General features: G+C 38.0%; 1 protein-coding gene across 2 annotated transcripts in view; it reads left to right on the forward strand.

Annotated features, from left to right (window-relative positions):
• Nucleotides 1-21,981, forward strand: part of ksr1a (kinase suppressor of ras 1a) — a 63,209-nt gene that overhangs the window by 39,446 nt on the left and 1,782 nt on the right. The window contains exons 5-19 of one of the 2 annotated variants that reach the window (XM_067432609.1): nucleotides 6,557-6,732; nucleotides 8,966-9,035; nucleotides 9,139-9,222; nucleotides 9,959-10,020; nucleotides 10,105-10,214; nucleotides 10,395-10,563; nucleotides 10,801-10,842; nucleotides 13,482-13,530; nucleotides 13,618-13,681; nucleotides 13,762-14,255; nucleotides 17,166-17,262; nucleotides 17,351-17,484; nucleotides 17,767-17,898; nucleotides 17,982-18,117; nucleotides 20,208-20,354. In XM_067432609.1, the coding sequence (XP_067288710.1) occupies nucleotides 6,557-6,732; nucleotides 8,966-9,035; nucleotides 9,139-9,222; nucleotides 9,959-10,020; nucleotides 10,105-10,214; nucleotides 10,395-10,563; nucleotides 10,801-10,842; nucleotides 13,482-13,530; nucleotides 13,618-13,681; nucleotides 13,762-14,255; nucleotides 17,166-17,262; nucleotides 17,351-17,484; nucleotides 17,767-17,898; nucleotides 17,982-18,117; nucleotides 20,208-20,354 (1,966 nt within the window). Of the gene's footprint in view, nucleotides 1-6,556; nucleotides 6,733-8,965; nucleotides 9,036-9,138; nucleotides 9,223-9,958; nucleotides 10,021-10,104; nucleotides 10,215-10,394; nucleotides 10,564-10,800; nucleotides 10,843-13,481; nucleotides 13,531-13,617; nucleotides 13,682-13,761; nucleotides 14,256-17,165; nucleotides 17,263-17,350; nucleotides 17,485-17,766; nucleotides 17,899-17,981; nucleotides 18,118-20,207; nucleotides 20,355-21,981 lie in introns of those variants that run through there. The other variant, XM_067432610.1, reaches the window with a different exon arrangement.

Here is a 21,981-nt window from a genome sequence, read left to right on the forward strand (position 1 = left end):
CTGTAAAACTCAACTGTATAACTCTAAGGGACTTGGAAAATGAGCCTATTTTCAAAAAAAGTGGAGTGTGGAGTGGAGTGGAGTCCTTTAAGAGTTTCAGAGTGTCTATTCACACCAAGTGCAAATAGTGTGCCTTATTTGCAAGTGCTATTCACACTGTTTCCACTTAACAATGCCTGGTTGGGCCAAACAAGATTTAAAAAATGCACATAGTTCAAAGTCTTCAGTGGTACAATGAGTAAAGTGGGGCAGTGCTGGACTGGGGCTAAAATTCGGCCCTGGCAAACCCAGCCCATCCGGCCCATGAGTTCCCCGTGAATGTTTTTGCTGGGGTTGGGTCCTAAAATTGGAGTAAATAAATAAAACTAGGACAATTACAAACAATGATGGATATTGTCGAATTTGCTGCAAATGCAGATTGCATATTGCTTTTTTTGTCACACAGAAATGCACTTGACAGTAAAGCACTGATTATTTTGAGATAAGATGCAGTAAAGTAAATTTACTGCTTTTAAATGCTGTCATCATTTACTCACTCTCGTGTCGTTCCAAACCTGTATGACTTCCGTGAAACACAAAAGATGTTTTGAAAAATGTTGGCAACAAAGCCATTTTGGTTAGGCTACCATCTGAATATTTTATGAACAAAAAAAAACAGACTCAAATTATTTTATTTTATGTTACACCGAAATAAATTAATTTAGGTTTGGAATGACATTAGGGTGAAAAAACTATCACATTTTTGGGTTGAACTACCCCTTGAACTACCCCCTAATGCTCCTCATTATATGGCTATATGGTTTCTAAATATATAAAACATATATAATAAACTATTATATTTGTAATAAAAAAAAATTGTAAACACCACCTGTAGAATATGAAAACAGCCTCTATAAAAAGTGATTTATATTCTGCAATATTAATTTAAGTAATAATAGCAACAATTTTAATAAATACGTTTCTTCCAAAACACCATATTTATTCGCTGTTAGTAGCTACAATGTAAATTCTGGTTGTGCTAAAGTGAAACGTTTGTGTGTATTGCCGTTTTCCACTTTACCTCGTCATGAATACATGCTCGTGGCTGTTTACAGCTGATTCAACACAGAACCTGTAATGTTCCCATATCACACGATTGTATAAAACAAAATTCGAAGTCAAAGTGCCGTTCGTGGCCTACGTTCGTCAGCGGCTGCGCTGTGCGGATATTCCCCTTTTGCAGTTCTATGCGCTTAAATAATAAATAAATAAATAGAAAAAAGTGGAGGGAAGGTCTCTCTCACTTTGGCCTGTCAATTCAGAAGACAAACCAATGGGCCGCTGAAAAAACCTATCGGCCCCAAAGTACTACGGCCCAGCGGGAAAATGTCTGGTTACTAGTCCAGCCCTGGTGTGAGGCCCAGAGTATAATAACATTCCTTTCTTGATGTGCGTTGTTCACTCTTTTGACTTGATATTTGAAGGTCACGCGCGTGTGTTGTTCATGGTTATATTCACTGTTCGTGTGGGCCAGGTAATAAAAAAAAACCATTCCAATCAATCGCGGGTGGATGAGAGATAAATCATTGCGTTCATTTGAAAGACATTTTGCGAGCCCTGTGAGCGTTTCCCCAAACGCTTTCAAAACAGTTCCCACATATACACTGACAGGGGAGCTGAAGCTCATTAAATATGCAAATCGAATCTAATCGTAGCAGTGGGCGTTTACTTCCAAATCTTCAGTGTCACACCCGTAGAAACGGAGCGTTTCTTGAGAGAGGCTGAAAACCAGGGTAGAAAATAGCCTATTACTTATTATGATGTTTTTGAATGAAAAAAACATACAAAACTTGTCATACAAAACATAAGTTTACAATAGTATAAAACCATTTGAAAAAACATTTGAGGTTTTTTGATTGAACACCTTTAAAGGGGGGGTGAAATGCTGTTTCATGCATACTGATCTTTTTACACTGTTAAAGACTTGGAATCCCATACTAAACATAGACAAAGTTTCAAAAGTTAAGGTGGACGTTTGATGGGAGTATTTCTTTGTCAAAAATACTACTTCCGGTTAGTCATAAGTTTCGGCAAGTTTTTTGAGATCATGCGTCCCCATTGACGTTAGTGGGGGCGGAATTCCCTTGTATGGGCCTTACGGACAATTCTACCGGAAGCGCGTGAGAGAGAGCGAGGGAGAGAGCGAAAGCAACAGGCTATGCCCATCAAAACGCTGGTTTGTAGGATGCTGGACAGGTGACAATTACACATAGCACATAACAATGTCACCAAAAAAGTGGGTTTTTGGTTGCCAGACCAAGACAGTCCTGCACAGATTCGCCAAAAACCCCGCGTTAAGGCAACAGTGGATGTAATTTGCTTTTCCGGATCAGCAACTGAGTTGCGCGAATGTTTATATCTGTTCGCTGCATTTCGGTGCCGACTGTTTCATAAACAAGGCCCAGCTCGACGCCGGCTTTTCCAATCGCCTAATGCTGAAGGATGGAGCAGTCCCAACGATAAAGGTCCTAACGTTAGAACCGCAGGCTGTGAGTAAGAGTGCTTCAAATGTCTGTGTCTTTGCCTATGCTCATCAAGTAGCCCAAACATGATCACGTATAGTTAATTGATCAATGGAGCATGCGATGTGTAGTGCGTGTACATTTGTTTAGCTGGCCACTATATGTGTAACTTTATGTTTGTGTATTGTAAAAGCACTCCAAACAACAATACACAAAGGGGGGAAATATGTTGAACTAAATAAGCGCGCTTCTTCATTCAAATGCGCTACTATTCCGTGTCTATCTATGTAAACACTAGCCTGCCGTGCAAAACCAGTCCGCTTACTAACGTTACAATTGTCTACACAAACCACGCGTAAACACACAAACACACGTGCACAACTGCACTTCCCACATGTACACCTTCAAAGACAAAAATACGACGATATAATTCAAGTATAAATATGTAAATAACACAAGCCGCTAAGCATATTATATAGTTAGTGTATAACTTGTACCACATACAGACGTCCTGCTCTAGTCGTTTTTGCTGCTGCTCCTGTTCAACTGCAGCCTCTGGGTCTGATTCCGGATCATAGATGTATGGCTGTATCTGATTAAAAGCCATATTTTTTTTTTGAATAAAGTTTTTTTACCGCTGTTAGGGATGACGCTCGACTCAACACACAGCGCGCTGCTGCACACGTCATTATTTAGCTCCGCTCACACGACACGCCCCCACCCGCTCGGCTTTTTTCGGAAAGACTCGGAACAGCGCATCTTTCTTATATAATTATTAAAAAAATAAAGACTTTTCGGAGATATGCAGGATGCAATGCTACTCTATAGGTACTCAAGATTGACATGACACTGACTGAAACTGAGTGTTTCACCCCCCCTTTAAGGGTCTTGATTTTGGCACGATTGACCCGGGTTCGAATCCGCCTTTTGCAGAGCTCACTCTTATCCCTTTTCCCATCCCATATCACATTGGAAAAGCATTTACTTTCAAAATAAATTAAGAAGTGTTCAAAAAGTGGAAATAAAGTGCCAAACTAAATGTTTAATAATAATAAAAGCATTTATTGGGTAGGGTTAGTAGTTGGTTTAGGGAGGGCTTTTATTGTCCCATTAAGGTGGCATTCATTTAATAATTGTAATAAATATAATAATTTACTCTCTGAAATTATAGCATCTTCTTAATGTACAGCAATACTGAGGTGCAAATAGTATGTATCTGTCAAAACAATATTGCATTGATGCAATATTTACACATATTGCATCGAACTGTTATCACTATGCTATTTCACTTAGTAAACAGCATCTACAACTATTTGCACTTGGTGTAAATATCATCTATCGGTAAGAAAATATGTTATTTTCACTTTTTCACATTAACACAGTGCAAATAGCCACTGCCTAAACGTTTTGCCCCACAATAAAAACTTATTTGCCTCACAATAAAAACTATCATAAAACTACAGATTTAAATATCATCTTCCTAAGAAATTATTGGTAGATATAGAGTGAGTACTTATATTTATATGGATTTTATGTAAGTAGTCTCCTATACTGTTATAAAGATCTCATTGGTTTACATTACAAGCTGTCAATATTTTCATCTTTTTGGCTATATAAATATCATTAACTGCACCAAATTGCATATTTTTGCTCATTTGGTCCTCTGGATAAAATTGAGGGTTTGAGCTCCATGTTCTCCTGTACTGTACTGTACGAGACAACAAGCAATTTATCAAATATGATATTTAATAAAAAAAGAAATTTGATTTTTGCAGGCTATTATTTCATGTCAGACTTCACAGGGTTAAATCAATAGAATTATTTTACTGTTATTATTATTTTTCATGAGTAATGCATGTTTCTGTGCAGTGACTAATCTGTCAATGATGGCAATGATTGGCAATCTGGCAATCTGTGATGAAGTCATGACCACTTGCGCCAACATTATGACCATGGAATAAAGACATCTTTTTTCAAAAATGTTTCACTCATTTTTGTTAGTGTTTGCCCAATATGGGTGTTTCAACAGCTGGTTCTGATATTTAGAGTTCAATATTTTGTCAACATGTCAACATTTTGGACACACTTGACTAAATTCTCTTAAATGATCTTAAAAACCTTTTGATCTGAATGCTTATATTACATTTACATTTTACATTTATGCATTTGGCAGACGCTTTTTATCCAAAGCGACTTACATTGCATTTTATGGTACACAAGGTTTACATTTTTGTCAGTTCTTGCTTTCCCTGGGAATCGAACCCATGACCTTGGCGTTGCTAGCGCCACGCTCTACTGTTTGAGCTACAGGAAAGCCATATTAGAAGCTGAAAAGAGGTATTTAGTATTAGATGATTAGACAATTTAAATGTAAAGGAATTAAAATATACTTGCATATGAATTAATTTATAAACTATTACATTAATTAATTTTATAATAATGTGGTTTAATATAACTAATTAATTAATTATTATACAAATTTTAATAAATGGTTGTGTTACTACATAGGGTTACGCTATTTTACGGTGTCATTGTTACAGTGTAATTATATATTTAAGTACTGTGTAATATTAATTAACAACATATAGTTATTATAGGGTTAGGGTAGGGTTAGGGTTTGGTTGACGGTTAGTTGCATCTTATTATGCATAATTTACTGGTACTTGTATGGCAAGTACATGTAACAAGGACAATGTAAAATAAAGTGTTACCCTAAATAGTAATGAAACTGGGCCAGCAAGTGTCCAGCATAAACAGACACAGCCATTTCTAAACAACATATGTTTATAATATAATAAATACTGTATAATATAATATCATTTAGGGATATAGAGATTATTTATTGATTATTATTATTTATTAGAGATTATTATTAATTATTTATTATATATATATATATATATATATATATATATATATATATATATATATACACACACACACACACTCACCTAAAGGATTAGGAACACCATTGTACAGTGACAGTGAACTCATTGTCATGTTCAAGAAACCAATTTGAAATGATTCAAGTTTTGTGACATGGTGCATTATCCTGCTGGAAGTAGACATCAGAGGATGGGTACATGGTGGTCATAAAGGGATGGACATGGTCAGAAAAAATGCTCAAGTAGGCCATGGCATTTAAACGATGCCCAATTGGCACTAAGGGGCCTAAAGTGTGCCAAGAAAACATTCCCCTCACCATTACACCACCACCACCAGCCTGTACAGTGGTAACAAGGCATGATGGATCCATGTTCTCATTCTGTTTACGTCAAATTCTGTCTCTACCATCTGAATGTCTCAACACAAATCGAGACTCATCAGACCAGGCAACATTTTTTCCATTCTTCAACTGTCCAATTTTGGTGAGCTTGTGCAAATTGTAGCCTCTTTTTGCTATTTGTAGTGGAGATGAGTGGTACCCGGTGGGGTCTTCTGCTGTTGTAGCCCATCCGCCTCAAGGTTGTGCATGTTGTGGCTTCACAATTGCTTTGCTGCATACCTCGGTTGTAACGAGTGGTTACTTCTTCTTGAATTAGTCGGCCCATTCTACTCTGACCTCTAGCATCAACAAGGCATTTTCGCCCACAGGACTGCCGCATAATGGATGTTTTTTCCTTTTTACACCATTCGTTGTAAACCCTAGAAATTGTTATGTGTAAAAATCCCAGTAACTGAGCAGATTGTGAAATACTCAGAACGGCCCGTCTGGCACCAACAACCATGCCACACTCAAAATTGCTTAAATCACCTTTCTTTCCCATTCTGACATTCAGTTTTGAGTTCAGGAGATTGTCTTGACCAGGACCACACCCCTAAATGCATTGAAGCAACTGCCATGTGATTGGTTGATTAGATAATTGCATTGAGAAAATTTAACAGGTGTTCCTAATAATCCTTTAGGTGAGTGTGTGTCTGTGTGTGTGTATATATATATATATATATATATATATATATATATATATATATATATAATATATCAGCCGATTAATCTGTCTGGCCATATGCTGCTCGTTCACTCACTTTGTCATACTGACTTTTGTTGTTCTTAGGTGTGTGAAGAAGAACAAGCTGTTTCTGAATGTCCAAATTAATGGAAACAGTTGTGAGGACTCTCCATCACGCTCGCCCACTCTCTCTGTACGGACCCCTGGGACGGCACCCGCCACGGCCCCGTACACCTTGCCTGGTACTCCCACACTACAGGAAGAGCACATCGGTCTGAGGAGTGAGTTCAACAGCACAATTACAGCATTTCAGACACGCTTAGTTCTCGACTGAAGAGAAGATCCTCAATTCAAATAGACCAGACCGCAGTGAAGTGCCTGCTGAATACTGATCAGACTGAGGTCACAGTTCAACCTCTCAGAGTGAAGAGGAAGCTCTCACCTGCTCTACACACTCAAATACTTCTGTGATCACTGGCGGTTTTCAGGGAGAGGAGTAAATGATTCACCAGCAGCACTTTGTAAAAGCACAGCTGTTAACTGAGCGTTTGCTGCTGAGTCTAGACGAGTGTTTGTTGTGTTTGAGGTCTAGTATATCTGGCGGTTCTGTTATGGCTAAAGCCTGTTTACACCTGGTATTAAAATGCATTTTGGTCGATCGGATCATAAGTAGACGACACTAAATACAGGTGTAAATGGGGGCTAAAACATTTTGAGCCCTTCCTGAGGTAGTCTATAATGTATTCAACTGGATCACTTTTGTAACGTAAACGCAAATGTTGTCAAATGTGTTCAAACAGCTGCAAAAGACACTCGGCCTAACATTATGGGAAACACATTAGTCAGACAGGATTTAGACTTTGTTGGCTGGAGACCCAAGTTTGGTTGGAAGACAAAAAATTGTACCAAACACAATGTTCTCTCTCTAACATTCCTGATTTCTAACACACACTCACAGAAACAAAATCTAATGCTCTCTGTTTTTCTGTCGTCTCCGGATGCGTTCATGTGTAAATTGCAGGAGCTTATTTTGTTCATTAAATCGAAAGATCTGAAAACGCCCAAACATTTGCCCACCCATAGACCCTCTTCTCAAAGAAATTAGGACAGAAGTGTTTGAAAGTGGACAAAAGAGACAAATTACAACACCAGTTGTAATGAGCCAGTCGACTAAAATGCATCTTAATACGAGGTGTAAACAGGCCCTTAAACCATATTGTCTAGAAATACTTAATGAAATTAAAGGGGGGGTGAAACACTCAGTTTCAGTCAATCTCATGTCAATCTTGAGTACCTATAGAGTAGTATTGCATCCTTCATATCTCCGAAAAGTCTTTAGTTTTATTATATTTATAAAAGAAATATAGGCTGTACCGAGTCTTTCCGAAAAAAACCGAGCGCCTGGAGGCGTATCGTGTGGGCGGAGCTAAAGAATGACGATCGCGAACAAAGCGGTGAAGTCCTCAAGCGTGGAGAAACCCATGGCTATCTCAGCTAATACAGATAATGATCCAGAATCAAATCTGAGGCAGAAATAAATTGAACAGGAGAAACAGCAACAGCAGGACGTCCGTCTATGTGGTATGTACTGTATTTAGTGGACTGTCAACATTTGTGTGTGTTTACTCGCAGTTTATGAGGACATGATTCGGTTTATGGACTATTGTATGCGACTAAACCTTAGCAGTAGCAAGCAAAACGGTTTTGCACGTCAGACTAGTGTAACGTTATACAGAGAACAGCAATGGAGTAACCGTTAGCGCATTTGAATGACGAAGCACGCGATCGTGTCGTTTACTGATGTTTACTCACGCGACGACAGCCAACAGGACAGACATTTGAAGCAGTTTTACTCACCGGCTGCTTCCAAAGCAGGACCGAACCTTCATCGCTGGGACCACTCCGTCAAAAACACACTTCTTTGGTATGATTTGGTGAAGTCCTGTGACAGCAGTGGCATGGAAATCCACTTTGAGACGCGACTGAAGCGATGTTGTGAAGCTTCCCGTCATTTCTGCGTTCAAATCGGTTCAAATGCAGCGCTGCCTTCCCGGAATGCTGTGCTGAAGCGTTGAAGTCGCTCGACGTCAACCATAGGAATAAAGTGGAGCGCGGCGCGGACTATAACCGACATAAGTGTTCACGGACGATTGGATCTGCACCTAAAAGAGTGTTTATGGGCGTGCATTTCCTCTCTCGCTCTAGTCACGCGCGCGCACCCTACCGGGAGAAGAGCCCGTACGGCCCATACAAGGACCTTCCGCTCTATTAACGTCAAGTAGACCCATACTCAAAAAAAACTCTCCGAAACTTGTGAGAAACCGGAAGGAGTATTTTTGACACAGAAATACTCTATCAAACGTCCAACATTAGTTTTTGAAACTTTGTCTATGTTTAGGATGGGAATCCAAGTCTTTAACCGTGTAAAAAGCTCAGTATGCATGAAACAGCATTTCACCCCCCCCTTTAAAGTCTCTCATTCAAACTGTCTCTGTCTGTTCTGTTTCTCTACAGATAATGTTGGTGTCCACCGCAATTCACCTCAGGCCCTGCGGAGAGACATCGGTTTGGCTGTCACTCACAGGTAACCACGCCCCTGTGGGCTTACTTCACCAATCAAAAACTCTCAGAATGGAAACGATTGTAGAATTCTCATGGAGAAATGATATTTGATTTTATATTAATAGGTTCTCTACAAAGTCTTGGCTCTCCCAGACATGTCAAGTGTGCCAGAAAAACATGATATTTGGGGTGAAATGTAAACACTGCAGGTGAGTAAAAACAAGCATGTTGTATTTCATATTTCAAAATAAAAATGTATTTTTTATTTTATTTTTTTACTTTTTACGTCACCGTGAAGCGATAAGTCTTTTCTTTTTTTGTTGTGATGTATATGAAAGTAAAACGCCTTCTCAAACAACAAAAAATGATTGTGGTTTGCAATTGGTCGATCTCATGTCAGTAACAGTATAAGGTACACTTCTACAGCATTTATTAATCTTAGTAAATGTGTAATTTCAACATTTGCTAAATACATTATTAAAATCAAAAGTTGTATTTGTTAACCTTAGTTAGTGCACTGTAAACTAACATGAACAACTGTATTTTTATTAACAAAGATTAATAAATACAGTAATAAATGTATTTCTCATTGTTGGACTGCATTTATATGGACTGCATTTATATCATTATATCATATATCATATCATTGTTATTTAATACATTAACTAATGTTAATAAATAAGACCTTATTGTAAAGCATTACCGTAAAAAAACATTATTGTATAAATACTACATGCGTTACAATTTTAATATAATATTTATTATGTACTTCTTTACAAATATTATTAGTATTACTATTTTTAAGTTAATTACGTTACGTTTTTTTATATATAACCCAGATATGTTATTGGCACCTTGTGTGAGATTCACCCAAGGAAACCCCACTTGTGAATCGAATCTAGATGTAAAAATCACACACTCATGTGTCATCTTTTCTACTTGTAGGTTAAAGTGTCACAACAAATGCACAAAAGAAGCTCCATCCTGCAGAATCTCCTTCCTGCCCAGTAAGTAACTTATTTAATGCTCAGATAAAAGAATATCAATCATGACAGACATGTTTTTTGAACAATTTCATGTGCGTCTCTTAGTCACAAAGATTCGTAGGACTGAGTCTGTACCCTCAGACATCAACAACCCTGTGGACCGTCCACCCGAAGCGCCTCAGTTCGGGACCCTACCGAAGGCGATAACAAAGAAGGTACTGATTCCTGTGTGAAAGAATGACATACTAGCAAACAATACTTCTTTTAAATAGCATGCAGTATACTGTAAACTCCACATTGTTCAGTGCGCTAGCATTCCGTACTGAACTTAGCCAGAGTCTTCATTGGTTATTCTGGTAGTAGAGCATTAAAAGCGGTTGGTTTCTTTCTGGCAGGATCAACCGCCGGTGCTGAATCAACTGGACTCCAGCAGTAATCCGTCCTCCACCACTTCCTCTACGCCTTCCTCTCCTGCCCCCTTCCAGCAAAGCAACCCTCCCAGTGTAACCCCGCCCCCAAACCCTTCCCCAAAGGGTCACCGTGACAACCGTTTCCACTTTCCAGGTAAGCAGTGGCAAACACTGAAACTGTAATAAGCTAATACATTAACAAATACTATACATTGGTGAATACATAATAGACATCTGCATTAACCCTGGATAAAAGAAAGCTGATATTCAGGACTCTGTATCTGCAACTTAACATAAAGCATAATGGCACTTCAACTCTAACCTCAGACTGTCTCTCTGTCTGCTTCCTGCCTGTCTTCCTCTCTTCCTGTCTTCCGTCTCTGTGGCAAAGCTGCCTGTTATTTTCAGCACCGACAGCAGTTTATCTTCCCTGGTGAGTTAACACAAAAGTCTGTAAAATTCTTCAGCACTCATAACGCAGGACATCCAGGATTCAGTGGTGCATATTCAATAAACAGTTGTTTAATATTTCAGCAGTTAACCTTTAAATGGTGATGAATGAATCGCCATATCATAATATATAAATGCATCGTTATTTAGTATCATACACTGATTAGGCATAACATAATGACCTAATATTGTATTGGTCCCCCTTTTGCTGCCAAAACAGCCCTGACCTGTCGAGGCATGGACTCCACTAGACCCCTGAAGGTATGCTGTGGTATCTGGCACCAAGATGTTACCAGCAGATCCTTTATGTCCTGTAAGTTGCGAGGTGGGGCCTCCATGGATCGGACTTGTTTGTTCAGCACATCCTATAGATGCTCGATTGGATTGAGATCTGGGGAATTTGGAGGGCAAGCCAACACCTCAAACTCGTTGTGCTCCTCAAACCATTCCTGAACCATTTTTGCGCATTCAATTATTTGTGGCAGGGCACATTATCCTGCTGAAAGAGACCACAGCCACCAGGGAATACTGTATCCATGAAAGGGTGTATGTGGTCTGCAACAATGCTTAGGTAGGGGGTACTTACATACTTCAAAGTAAGGATGTCAGGACCCAAGGTTTCCCAGCAGAACATTGCCCAATATGTGTTCCAGGTGAGCGATGCACCCAGCCATCCACGTGATGTAAAAGAAAACCTTTCATTGTTCCATGGCCCATTTCTGATGCTCACTGTTAGTGCTTTCAGCAGTAGACAACGGTCAGCATGGGCACCCTGACTGGTCTGCGGCTGTGCAGCCCTATAGGCAACAAACTGCAAAGCACTGTGTATTCTGACACCTTTCTATCAGAACCAGCATTAACTTCTTGAGCAATTTGAACTACAGTAGCTTGTCTGTTTGATCGGAACACACGGGCCAGCATTCACTCCCCACGTGAATCAATGAGCCTTGGCCACCCATGACCCTGTCGCCGGTTCACCACTGTTCCTTCCTTGGACTACTTTTGATAAATACTGACCACTGCGGATCGGGAACACCCCACAAGAGCTGAGGTTTTGGAGGTGCTCTGACCCAGTCATCTAGCCATCACAATTTGGCCCTTGTGAGACCCGCTCAAATCTTTAGAGTTGTCCATTTTTCCTGCTTCTAACATCAACTTCGAGGACAAAATGTTCCCTTGCTGCCTAATATATCCCACCCACTATAAGGTGCCGTGATGAAGAGATAATCAGTTATTCACTTCACCTGTCATAATGTTATGCCTGAGCGGTGTATATAAAGCACTAAAATATCCAATCTTGCACCCATCAAGTATTGTATATTTCCATTCTTGCAGTGTAATTGTGCTATCAGAGGATAAAATGTATCCTTAGTCAATTTCCCCAATGTCTTTTCTTTTTATTTTAAATAAATATAATTTTATATTGTTCAGATTAATTAGCTACGATTTTTAAAGTAATAGTGCTATTGTTGACTAAAACTGTTAGTCGTTTTTGTTAATTGAAATGAAGCTGAAATAAAATAAAATGCGTATTTGATGGAAAAACTCAAACCTACACTGTAAAAAAAAAATTGTTGGTTTTTGTTGGTTTAACTTACAATTTTAAGGCAACCAGGTTACTTACTTTTTTGAGTTTATTGAAATAAAAAAATTGAGTTGATACAATGATGGAAATTTGTTTAATAAATAGAAACTCAAAATATTTTTGTATCTGAACCACATAAAAAAATTGATAAATCATGAAAATAGCACAATTTGGCATGTTTCACTGCGTCATCAGGAATAAAACACACACAATTACCCAATATGCTTACAAAATGTTTTAATAATATTTTAATAAAGGTTGTTGAATCTCAAAAAGTGTTCATTGTTATAACTCAAAATTTTATTTTCAGTGAACTCAAAATTTTAAAACAACCAGGTAACTTTTTTTCTAAATATTTTTTTACAGTGTAGGAACGAACTGAAGTAAAATAAGTTGAAAACTAAAATAATTGTTTAAGCTATATAAAACATAAGACACATTTTTAAAACATAAAGATAAGAAAAGTGCTTAAGAAAATTACTAAGACTTTAACATTGACAATGAAAATTGAAAATATAAAAATCTAATGGAAATAAACAAACAAAAAACGAACTTAAAATATTGATAAATACTATAATATTATATACATAATACTTAACACTACATGCTGCTACAGTTATTCTGAAAGTTACTAATGATCCATTAACACCACATTTTCAGGTTTAAGGCCTAAATAAAGTACCTCATGCTTATGTCCATAACTGTATGAATTCCCCTTGAGAATCAAAAAACTTCATCTAGTTTTTTTTCATCTAGTCTGCACTCAACTGACTTTTACAAATCTGAGCAGAGTCTGAAGTAATGTGTTTTGCATGTTTTCCATGCTCGGGTTTGATTTTGTTTTTGCTCAAGAGTAGTTTGTGCTTGTGAGATGAGCTGCACTCTGCTGGTGATTTATGACACTGCACATTACATTACTGTTACATTGAGCAATAAATAATATCAGGAATTATGTATCCGTTCAAATAGAAATAATACGTTTACAGTGACAGTGTATAAAGTGTTTCAGTTTATCAATATTTTCATGATTTTCACAGACGTGTGCAATTCCAGCATCCTTCATTCAGATGGACTCCCAGACACAGTGTAAGCAACTGAATTCTTTTTGCTCAGAAGCTTAAATATATTGCTGCATGTTCTGCATTCAGTCATAGTGTTTAATTTTGTGCACAGTAATGAAATCGATCCGTCAGTGGAGGAGATGCATGCGGAACAAGATGAGGAAGACGACAGAGAGGTGAGTCGCGTGGGGTAGTGACATGGTAATGCTCCTATCACTGATGAGAAAACTCATAGTGGTTGGTTCCTCTTGTCTAGGAACTGGAGGAAGAGGAAGAAGAGGAAATAGAAGCAGAGGAGGAAGACGATGTAGCGGTGGAAGAGGAAGATGAAGAGGAAGAGCTAGATGAAGAAGAAGAGGAGGAGGATATGGAAGATCTTAACCCAGGCTCGGAAGGAGATTATGAAGGAGATGAGTTGGACGACCTGCCCAGCACGCGAGGAGGAACCCACTGGAAGGGTCCCATCTCCCGTAAGGCTAGCCAGACCAGCGTCTACCTGCAGGAGTGGGACATTCCCTTCGAGCAGCTGGATCTCGGCGAGCTCATTGGGAAGGGCCGCTGGGGTAGGGTTCATCGCGGCCGCTGGCATGGAGAGGTGGCCATCCGACTGCTGGAGATTGACGGAAACAACCAGGACCACCTGAAGCTCTTCAAAAAGGAGGTGATGAACTACAGACAGACGCGCCACGAGAACGTCGTCCTCTTTATGGGAGCTTGCATGGCACCGCCTCATCTTGCCATCATCACCAGGTAATGTCTCATTTGGAGCTGCTAGATCATGCATAAAATCATAATCACTCGTTTTGATCTATCATAATCATGATTATTTAACAAGATTATGGATCAGATTTATAAAATGGCAAATTAGCACGAGACTGCAATCACATTAAAGTGCAGACGGGGGTGGAAAGTTCTGTGGGTGATCTGCTCACGATGTGTAAATTATGCATCCATGTTAAACCCAAGTTAAAGGGATAGTTCACCCAAAAATGAAAAGCACGTTTGTGCTTCTGCAAGAAACATTGAGGTTCATTCTTGTGTTACGCAGCCAAGTTTCTGTGTTACTCGTGTTAAAAACTGAAGACAAAATGTCTCGATTGATCCCAGGTTGTTGGTCCCAGTATAAGTCAATGGACACAAGACTAAACAATCAAATTACACTCAATATATTTTTTTCCCAAAGTTGGTTTCTGTCAATTTAGGTAGCTTTTATCATGCTCATTTCATTTCAAGTGTTCGTTTTTTTATACAGTGCCTTGCGAAAGTATTCGGCCCCCTTGAACTTTGCGACCTTTTGCCACATTTCAGGCTTCAAACATAATGACATGAAACTGTAATTTTTTGTGAATAATCTACAACAAGTGGGACACAATCGTGAAGTGGAATGAAATTTATTGGATATTTCAAACTTTTTTAACAAATCAAAAACTGAAAATTGGGCGTGCAAAATTATTTGGCCACCTTAAGTTAATACTTTGTAGCGCCACCTTTTGCTGCGATTACAGCTGTAAGTCTCTTGGGGTATGTCTCTATCAGTTTTGCACATCGAGAGACTGAAATTTTTGCCCATTCCTCCTTGCAGAACAGCTCGAGCTCAGTGAGGTTGGATGGAGAGCGTTTGTGAACAGCAGTTTTCAGTTCTTTCCACAGATTCTCGATTGGATTCAGGTCTGGACTTTGACTTGGCCATTCTAACACCTGGATGTGTTTATTTTTGAACCATTCCATTGTAGATTTTGCTTTATATTTTGGATCATTGTCTTGTTGGAAGACAAATCTCCATCCCAGTTTCAGGTCTTTTGCAGACTCCATCAGGTTTTCTTCCACAATGGTCCTGTATTTGGCTCCATCCATCTTCCCATCAATTTTAACCATCTTCCCTGTCTCTGCTGAAGAAAAGCAGGCCCAAACCATGATGCTGCCACCACCATGTTTGACAGGTTTCGTTCAGGGTGATGAGCTGTGTTGCTTTTACGCTAAACATAACGTTTTGCATTGTTGCCAAAAAGTTCAATTTTGATTTCATCTGACCAGAGCACCTTCTTCCACATGTTTGATGTGTCTCCCAGGTGGCTTGTGGCAAACTTTAAACGACACTTTTTATGGATATCTTTAAGAAATGGCTTTCTTCTTGCCACTCTTCCAGAAAGGCCAGATTTCTGCAGTATACGACTGATTGTTGTCCTATGGACAGAGTCTCCCACCTCAGCTGTAGATCTCTGCAGTTCATCCAGAGTGATCATGGGCCTCTTGGCTGCATCTCTGATCAGTCTTCTCCTTGTATGAGCTCAAAGTTTAGAGGGAAGGCCAGGTCTTGGTAGATTTGCAGTGGTCTGATACTCCTTCGATTTTAATATTATCACTTGCACAGTGCTCCTTGGGATGTTTAAAGCTTGGGAAATGTTTTTGTATCCAAATCCAGCTTTAAACTTCTCCACAACAGTATCTCGGACCTGCTTGGTGTGTTCCTTGTTCTTCATGATGCTCTCTGCGTTTTAAACGGACCCCTGAGACTATCACAGTGCAGGTGCATTTATACGGAGCCTTGATTACACACAGGTGGATTCTATTTATCATAATTAGTCATTTAGATCAACATTGGATCATTCAGAGATCCTCACTGAACTTCTGAAGAGAGTTTGCTGCACCTAAAGTAAAAGGGCCGAATAATTTTGCACGCCCAATTTTTCAGTTTTTGATTTGTTAAAAAAGTTTAAAATATTAAAATAAATTTCATTCCACTTCATGATTGTGTCCCACTTGTTGTTGATTCTTCACAAAAAATGTCAGTTTCATGTCATTATGTTTGAAGCCTGAAATGTGGCAAAAGGTGGCAAAGTTCAAGGGGGCCGAATACTTTCACAAGGCACTGTATATGTTTGGTTTTAGTTAGTTATAATCCACCCTCCACCTATCTACCAATCACAAAGTCAGTAGTGTTTCGGCATCCGGGTTGCCAGATCTGCTCTAGTTACCACAGCTGCAGCTACAAACGTTCCTGCTGGATCCTGCAGCCTATCTGGCAACCTTGAGTCAGGGTGGAGGGGGAGAGGGGATACACCGCTCTATAGTCATTTGAAAGTGATTGCAGTACCAGTTTTGACCACAGTCTTACATACACTTCCTTTAAAACATGTTTTTTTTTCAGCGTTAAATAATGCTGCAAATACTAGCAAATTGGCACCCAAACCTTAGTGAATCATGTTGTTTTAAATGGATAAATAAATGTGTACATTTTGCTTATGAAAGGGGCATTCTCTTTCGAATGCATGTGCAATAAGATCAGCTACAAAAAAAACCTTTCCATGCCTTTTCATCGCTATCTTTTCACTATGCGTCTTTAGCAAATACAGACAGTGGCTTTTAAACATAATTTGCACTGATGCAAGCATTTAGTAAATCTGTCCCTATGAGTGGATGATATGACCAAAACCTATAATAGGAGTAATTTAGGGATAAAGTGTGCCCAAAATTCCTCAAAAGTGACACCAAAGCATTTTGATTGGTTTTAGTTAGTTATAATAAAAACTATAACAATTATCTATAAAAACGGGGTGTAGCGTCTATTTGATTAATTCCACAGCCCTAGTCTAATTTCATATAGGTGGCAAACTGATCAACAAATGATTTCTGACAAGCGTTTCTTTCCTTTCCCTGCAGCTTCTGCAAAGGCCGGACGTTGTATTCTGTCGTGAGGGACACGAAAAACACACTGGACATCAATAAAACTCGGCAGATTGCGCAGGAGATTGTCAAGGTGGCGTTTGTGTGCTTATTGGTGGGTGTGTTGTTTATCTGTATGGCTTCGTACAATTAAAGTCTTGCTTGTGTTTCCTGTATTTTAGGGGATGGGCTACCTTCATGCTAAGGGCATCGTTCACAAAGACCTTAAATCGAAAAATGTCTTTCATGACACAAATAAAGTTGTCATTACTGACTTTGGCCTTTTTGGGATCTCTGGAGTGGTTCAGGAGGGCCGGTAAGTCACCGTGTTACGAGATGCATTCACATTTCATGTTGCTTAGTGAAGTTTCACAGGCGAAATAGTCATTTCAGAGGAACCCATTGTTCTCCATGCAGATTTCACTGATGTTGGTCATGCAAATGTGCCACACTGACTAACAGAAATCTGCTTGGCTTGAAAGTGACTTCTGCGTGAGCTATACTCATTGCTCATTGCGTGCTAATGTGACTGCACCTTTCCTCATCACATGGATTGTTACCATAAATCGGTTGATTAACGGATCTGTTGTGTTTTCAGACGTGAAAACGAGTTGAAGCTTCCTCACGGGTGGATCTGTTACTTGGCTCCGGAGATCGTGCGTAAAATGAGTCCCGGGAACAACGAGGACAGACTTCCGTTTTCAAATGCTGCTGATGTTTATGCCTTTGGGTGAGAAACATATTTGGCTTTAGACATAAATGGCTCCCAAACAGAGCAGCGTTGACATGGCGCCTTTATCTGCACTCTTTCAGCACCATCTGGTACGAGCTGCAGGCGAGAGACTGGCCCATCACCTGTCAGCCCGTAGAGGCTACCATCTGGCAGGTGGGCAGTGGAGAGGGCATCAGGAGGGTCCTGGCAGAGATCAACCTAGGAAAAGAGGTCACGGTGAGTGCCACATTTTAAGTTTATTTATTATCTGACACATGCTTAGCAGGATAGCAGTGAAATAACTCTACTCCACTTCACTTCCCACGCCAAAACTCAAACCCAGGCTGCCTGGGTGAAAATAAGGGAACATAACAGCTAGAACATATAGGACTAATAATAATAATATATCATAATAATTATAATTATTCATATATCATAATAAATGCAGAAAAAACTGTTTGTGATTTGTGTAAGTATTTAGTGTAAAATATATATTTTAATAGAATGTCCTTTTTTAAAATGATATTAGAAAATGTTTTTAATCAGAAAATATATTAATGATTTAAAAAAAAAAAAGGTTTCTCCTGGAATCATTTTAGAATAATTTCTATCAAATGTTAAATTGAAAGATTCTCTGTAATTGTTATTATTACTGTTGTTTTTGTTATTGGTATATACTGTATGTCTGATTTTGAATATTGATTATTTTAAAGATTTTTTTTTAAATGTATTGAAGTGATTGTAATAATAATAATAATAATAAAAAATGTAATTACTGTCTTTAATATAGCCATTGCTGGTGATATGGCGTTAAATCATAAATAATAAATAAATAAAAAATACATAATCAATCAATCAATCAATAGATATTATAATAGATGATTATAAGTAATAGATAAATGACAATAATAAGTCATAAATAATAAATGACAATAATAATAAAATTGTTTTATAATAATATGATAATAAAATAGTTGTATTATTATTGTTATCATTAAATGATTCATTATTATTTTTATAATTTATTTAATTAATTTAATTAGTTATTTATGTAGTTATTTTATTAGTGTCTTTCCACAGCTGTAGGAAATTTGATCAGTCAGATTAATACAATTAATACGGATTACAAATGTTTGCCAATACAAATAAAATAATAGTATATATTACAGAACAATATCAAGTTTTTTGGGTTTTTTTTTACTCAATGTGTCTAAATATCACTGAAATTAATTTATCACACTTTCATTGTTTCATAGTATCTTCTTAAAGGGTTAGTCCACCCAAAAATGAAATTTATGTCATTATTAACTCTCCCTAATGTTGTTCCACACCCGTAAGACCTCCGTTCATCATCAGAACACAGTTTAAGATATTTTATATTTAGTCCGACAGCGTATCTAAGTGTATGCACACTATACTGTCCATGTCCAGAAAGGGAATAAAAACATCATCAAAGTAGTCCATATGTGACATCAGTTAGTTCATTAGAATCTCTTGAAGCATCGAAAATACATTTTGGTCCAAAAATAACAAAAACTAGGACTTTATCCAGCATTGTCTTTTCTTCCGAGTTTGTTTCGAGATTCAAACGGTAATGAATCAGCGGATTGATTCATGATTCGCATCGCGTGTCAAACTGCTGAAATCATGTGATATTGGCGATCCGAATCATGAATCAATACGCTGATTCATAACCGTTTGAATCTTTGAGGTTTGACAAACGCGGAAGAGAAGACAATTTTCGATGCTTCAAGAGATTCTAACTAACTAACTGATGTCACATATGGACTACTTTGATGATGTTTTTATTCTCTTTCTGGACATGGACAGTATAGTGTGCATACACTTAGATACACTGTCGGACTAAATATTAAATATCTTAAACTGTGTTCCGAAGATGAACGGAGGTCTTACAGGTGTGGAACAACATTAGAGAGAGTCATTAATGACATAAATGTCATTTTTGGGTGAACTAACCCTTTAATGAAGGATACCATTTATTTGACATTGTTAGCTTTATAAAAATAACCTATAATATTTTACATATCACCCTTCAGTCCTCCCATTTGAACTGACTAGATTAGTAAATTGCATCAGAAATAACATTGAAACACAAAACAGAACGTGTCACATTTATTTTAACATTCATAATCTTGTTTCTTGCTAGCCCTTGTGAAAATAGCTCAGTTTATAAAAAGTTATTTTCATTTAATTTCATGTTACATCAGCGCTCTGTGAGCCACAATGGATACAAAATGAGGTATCCTTGTAAAAACCAACCAAAACAGATGTTAGTGCTGACTGCCGGATTCCTTTCTGTCCCACAGGAGATTCTGTCTGCCTGCTGGTCATATGACCCCCGTAATCGGCCCACATTCACACAGCTGGCCGACATGCTGGAGAAACTGCCCAAACTCAACCGCCGTCTTTCTCACCCTGGGCACTTCTGGAAGTCTGCAGAGTATGTATCCTAGAATGTGGCACACTGTAAAAAGAGGACAAACAGGTGAAACCTGCACAGTCTGCAGAAATGATGACACACTTTATAAGTGTTGTTTGTTTGTCTGGTTATTTCCTGCCTGTTCTTCTCTTCTCTAGGAGTATTTTGTTCAGTTCATAATTTTTTTTATCAGCAGGCAGCAAATGTCTTAGTTGTCTCTGTTCAGATGATTTGCACTGGTAACTTTTCAATTGGAAAAATAATCATAAAGCAGACATCCCACCTTTCCCGGAGGGACCAGGAGTCTCCCACACCTTTTTTTCATCACACTCATCTATCACTTGCACTTTCGACGCACGAATATCCTAATATTAAATGAACGAACCTGTGTAAGGCAGCTTATGCAAATTAATAGCTTATAAATAAATAAATATATATATATATATATATATATATATATATATATATATATATATATATATATATATATATATATATATATATATATATATATATATATATATATATATATATATAAATATAAAGGGGGAAGGGGGATGTTGTGCCATCTCCCAGAAAGGAGTTTTTCCAGGGTGGGATGTCTAATAAGATATTATTATTATTATTATTATTTAATAATGAACTGCAACAATAATATTAATCCATCTATTCATCCGTCCTGCTTGTCCTATGTAGTGTCGCAGGGATACTGAAACCTAATGAGCCGAAAGGAGTGAAACACCCTGGACGGATGACCAGTCAATAATAATAATGTTACATTATTATTCCTGTTAGTAATGTTTGCTAATAATGATCCATTTCTGTTCTTTAATTTCTGTTCTTTCTAAAACAACATACGACCAAGGCTGCCAACTCATGCATTCAGCCTGAGAGTCACACAATTGACGCCATTTTCACACTCTCATGCCACACGCCCGTACTCTCACGCACACACAGTGACAAAACATTGAGGACATGGACAATGTGCTGACGGACAAGACAGAGTGGGTCCTTTTTTTATATGAAAATCTCAGTTATTATATTTTGCACATTTTATTACGAAATTCAAACAATTATTAACGTTTTGACTCTTAATGTGGCGTGACAGATTACTGTAATGCCTTAGTTCAGGTAAACTGACTGAACAAGTGAACAAGCACACAGGAACTGATCATCTCTTCCTTTTTAGTAACGGCACAAAATAACCATAAATGAACATCAGAGGGTATGCTGAACTTACAAAAAAAGTATCATGTCTCATGTTATTGCTCAAAGGGTTTTAACCGCAGCTAAAACACCTCGTAAACAATATATAACGTAACATTGATTTACCTCTATCATTAAATATTCGTAAATTAGTTAGCGAGACAAATGTACTCTGTAAAGGAGAAAAATCATTATATTACTTTAACAATAATACAATTTAAACAATGATAAAATAACCATATTTTTATATTATAAAAACAGCCTTTGATGCAATTGTAACTGGTCTTACTTGACACGCTGGAATTCAAAATGTGGTTTCCAGCTTGGGAGGCGGGCGTGGACTACAGACGTTAGCTTTAGCAATTAGTGCCAGTTGTTAGTGTGCCTCTTGAGGCCAGGGGGGTTTACACGCACATTGGCCTACGCCTTACTCAACTGTATACAAATCAGTTGTT

This window comes from Pseudorasbora parva, chromosome 23 (assembly GCF_024679245.1).
Source record: "Pseudorasbora parva isolate DD20220531a chromosome 23, ASM2467924v1, whole genome shotgun sequence".
Classification (NCBI taxonomy): domain Eukaryota; kingdom Metazoa; phylum Chordata; class Actinopteri; order Cypriniformes; family Gobionidae; genus Pseudorasbora; species Pseudorasbora parva.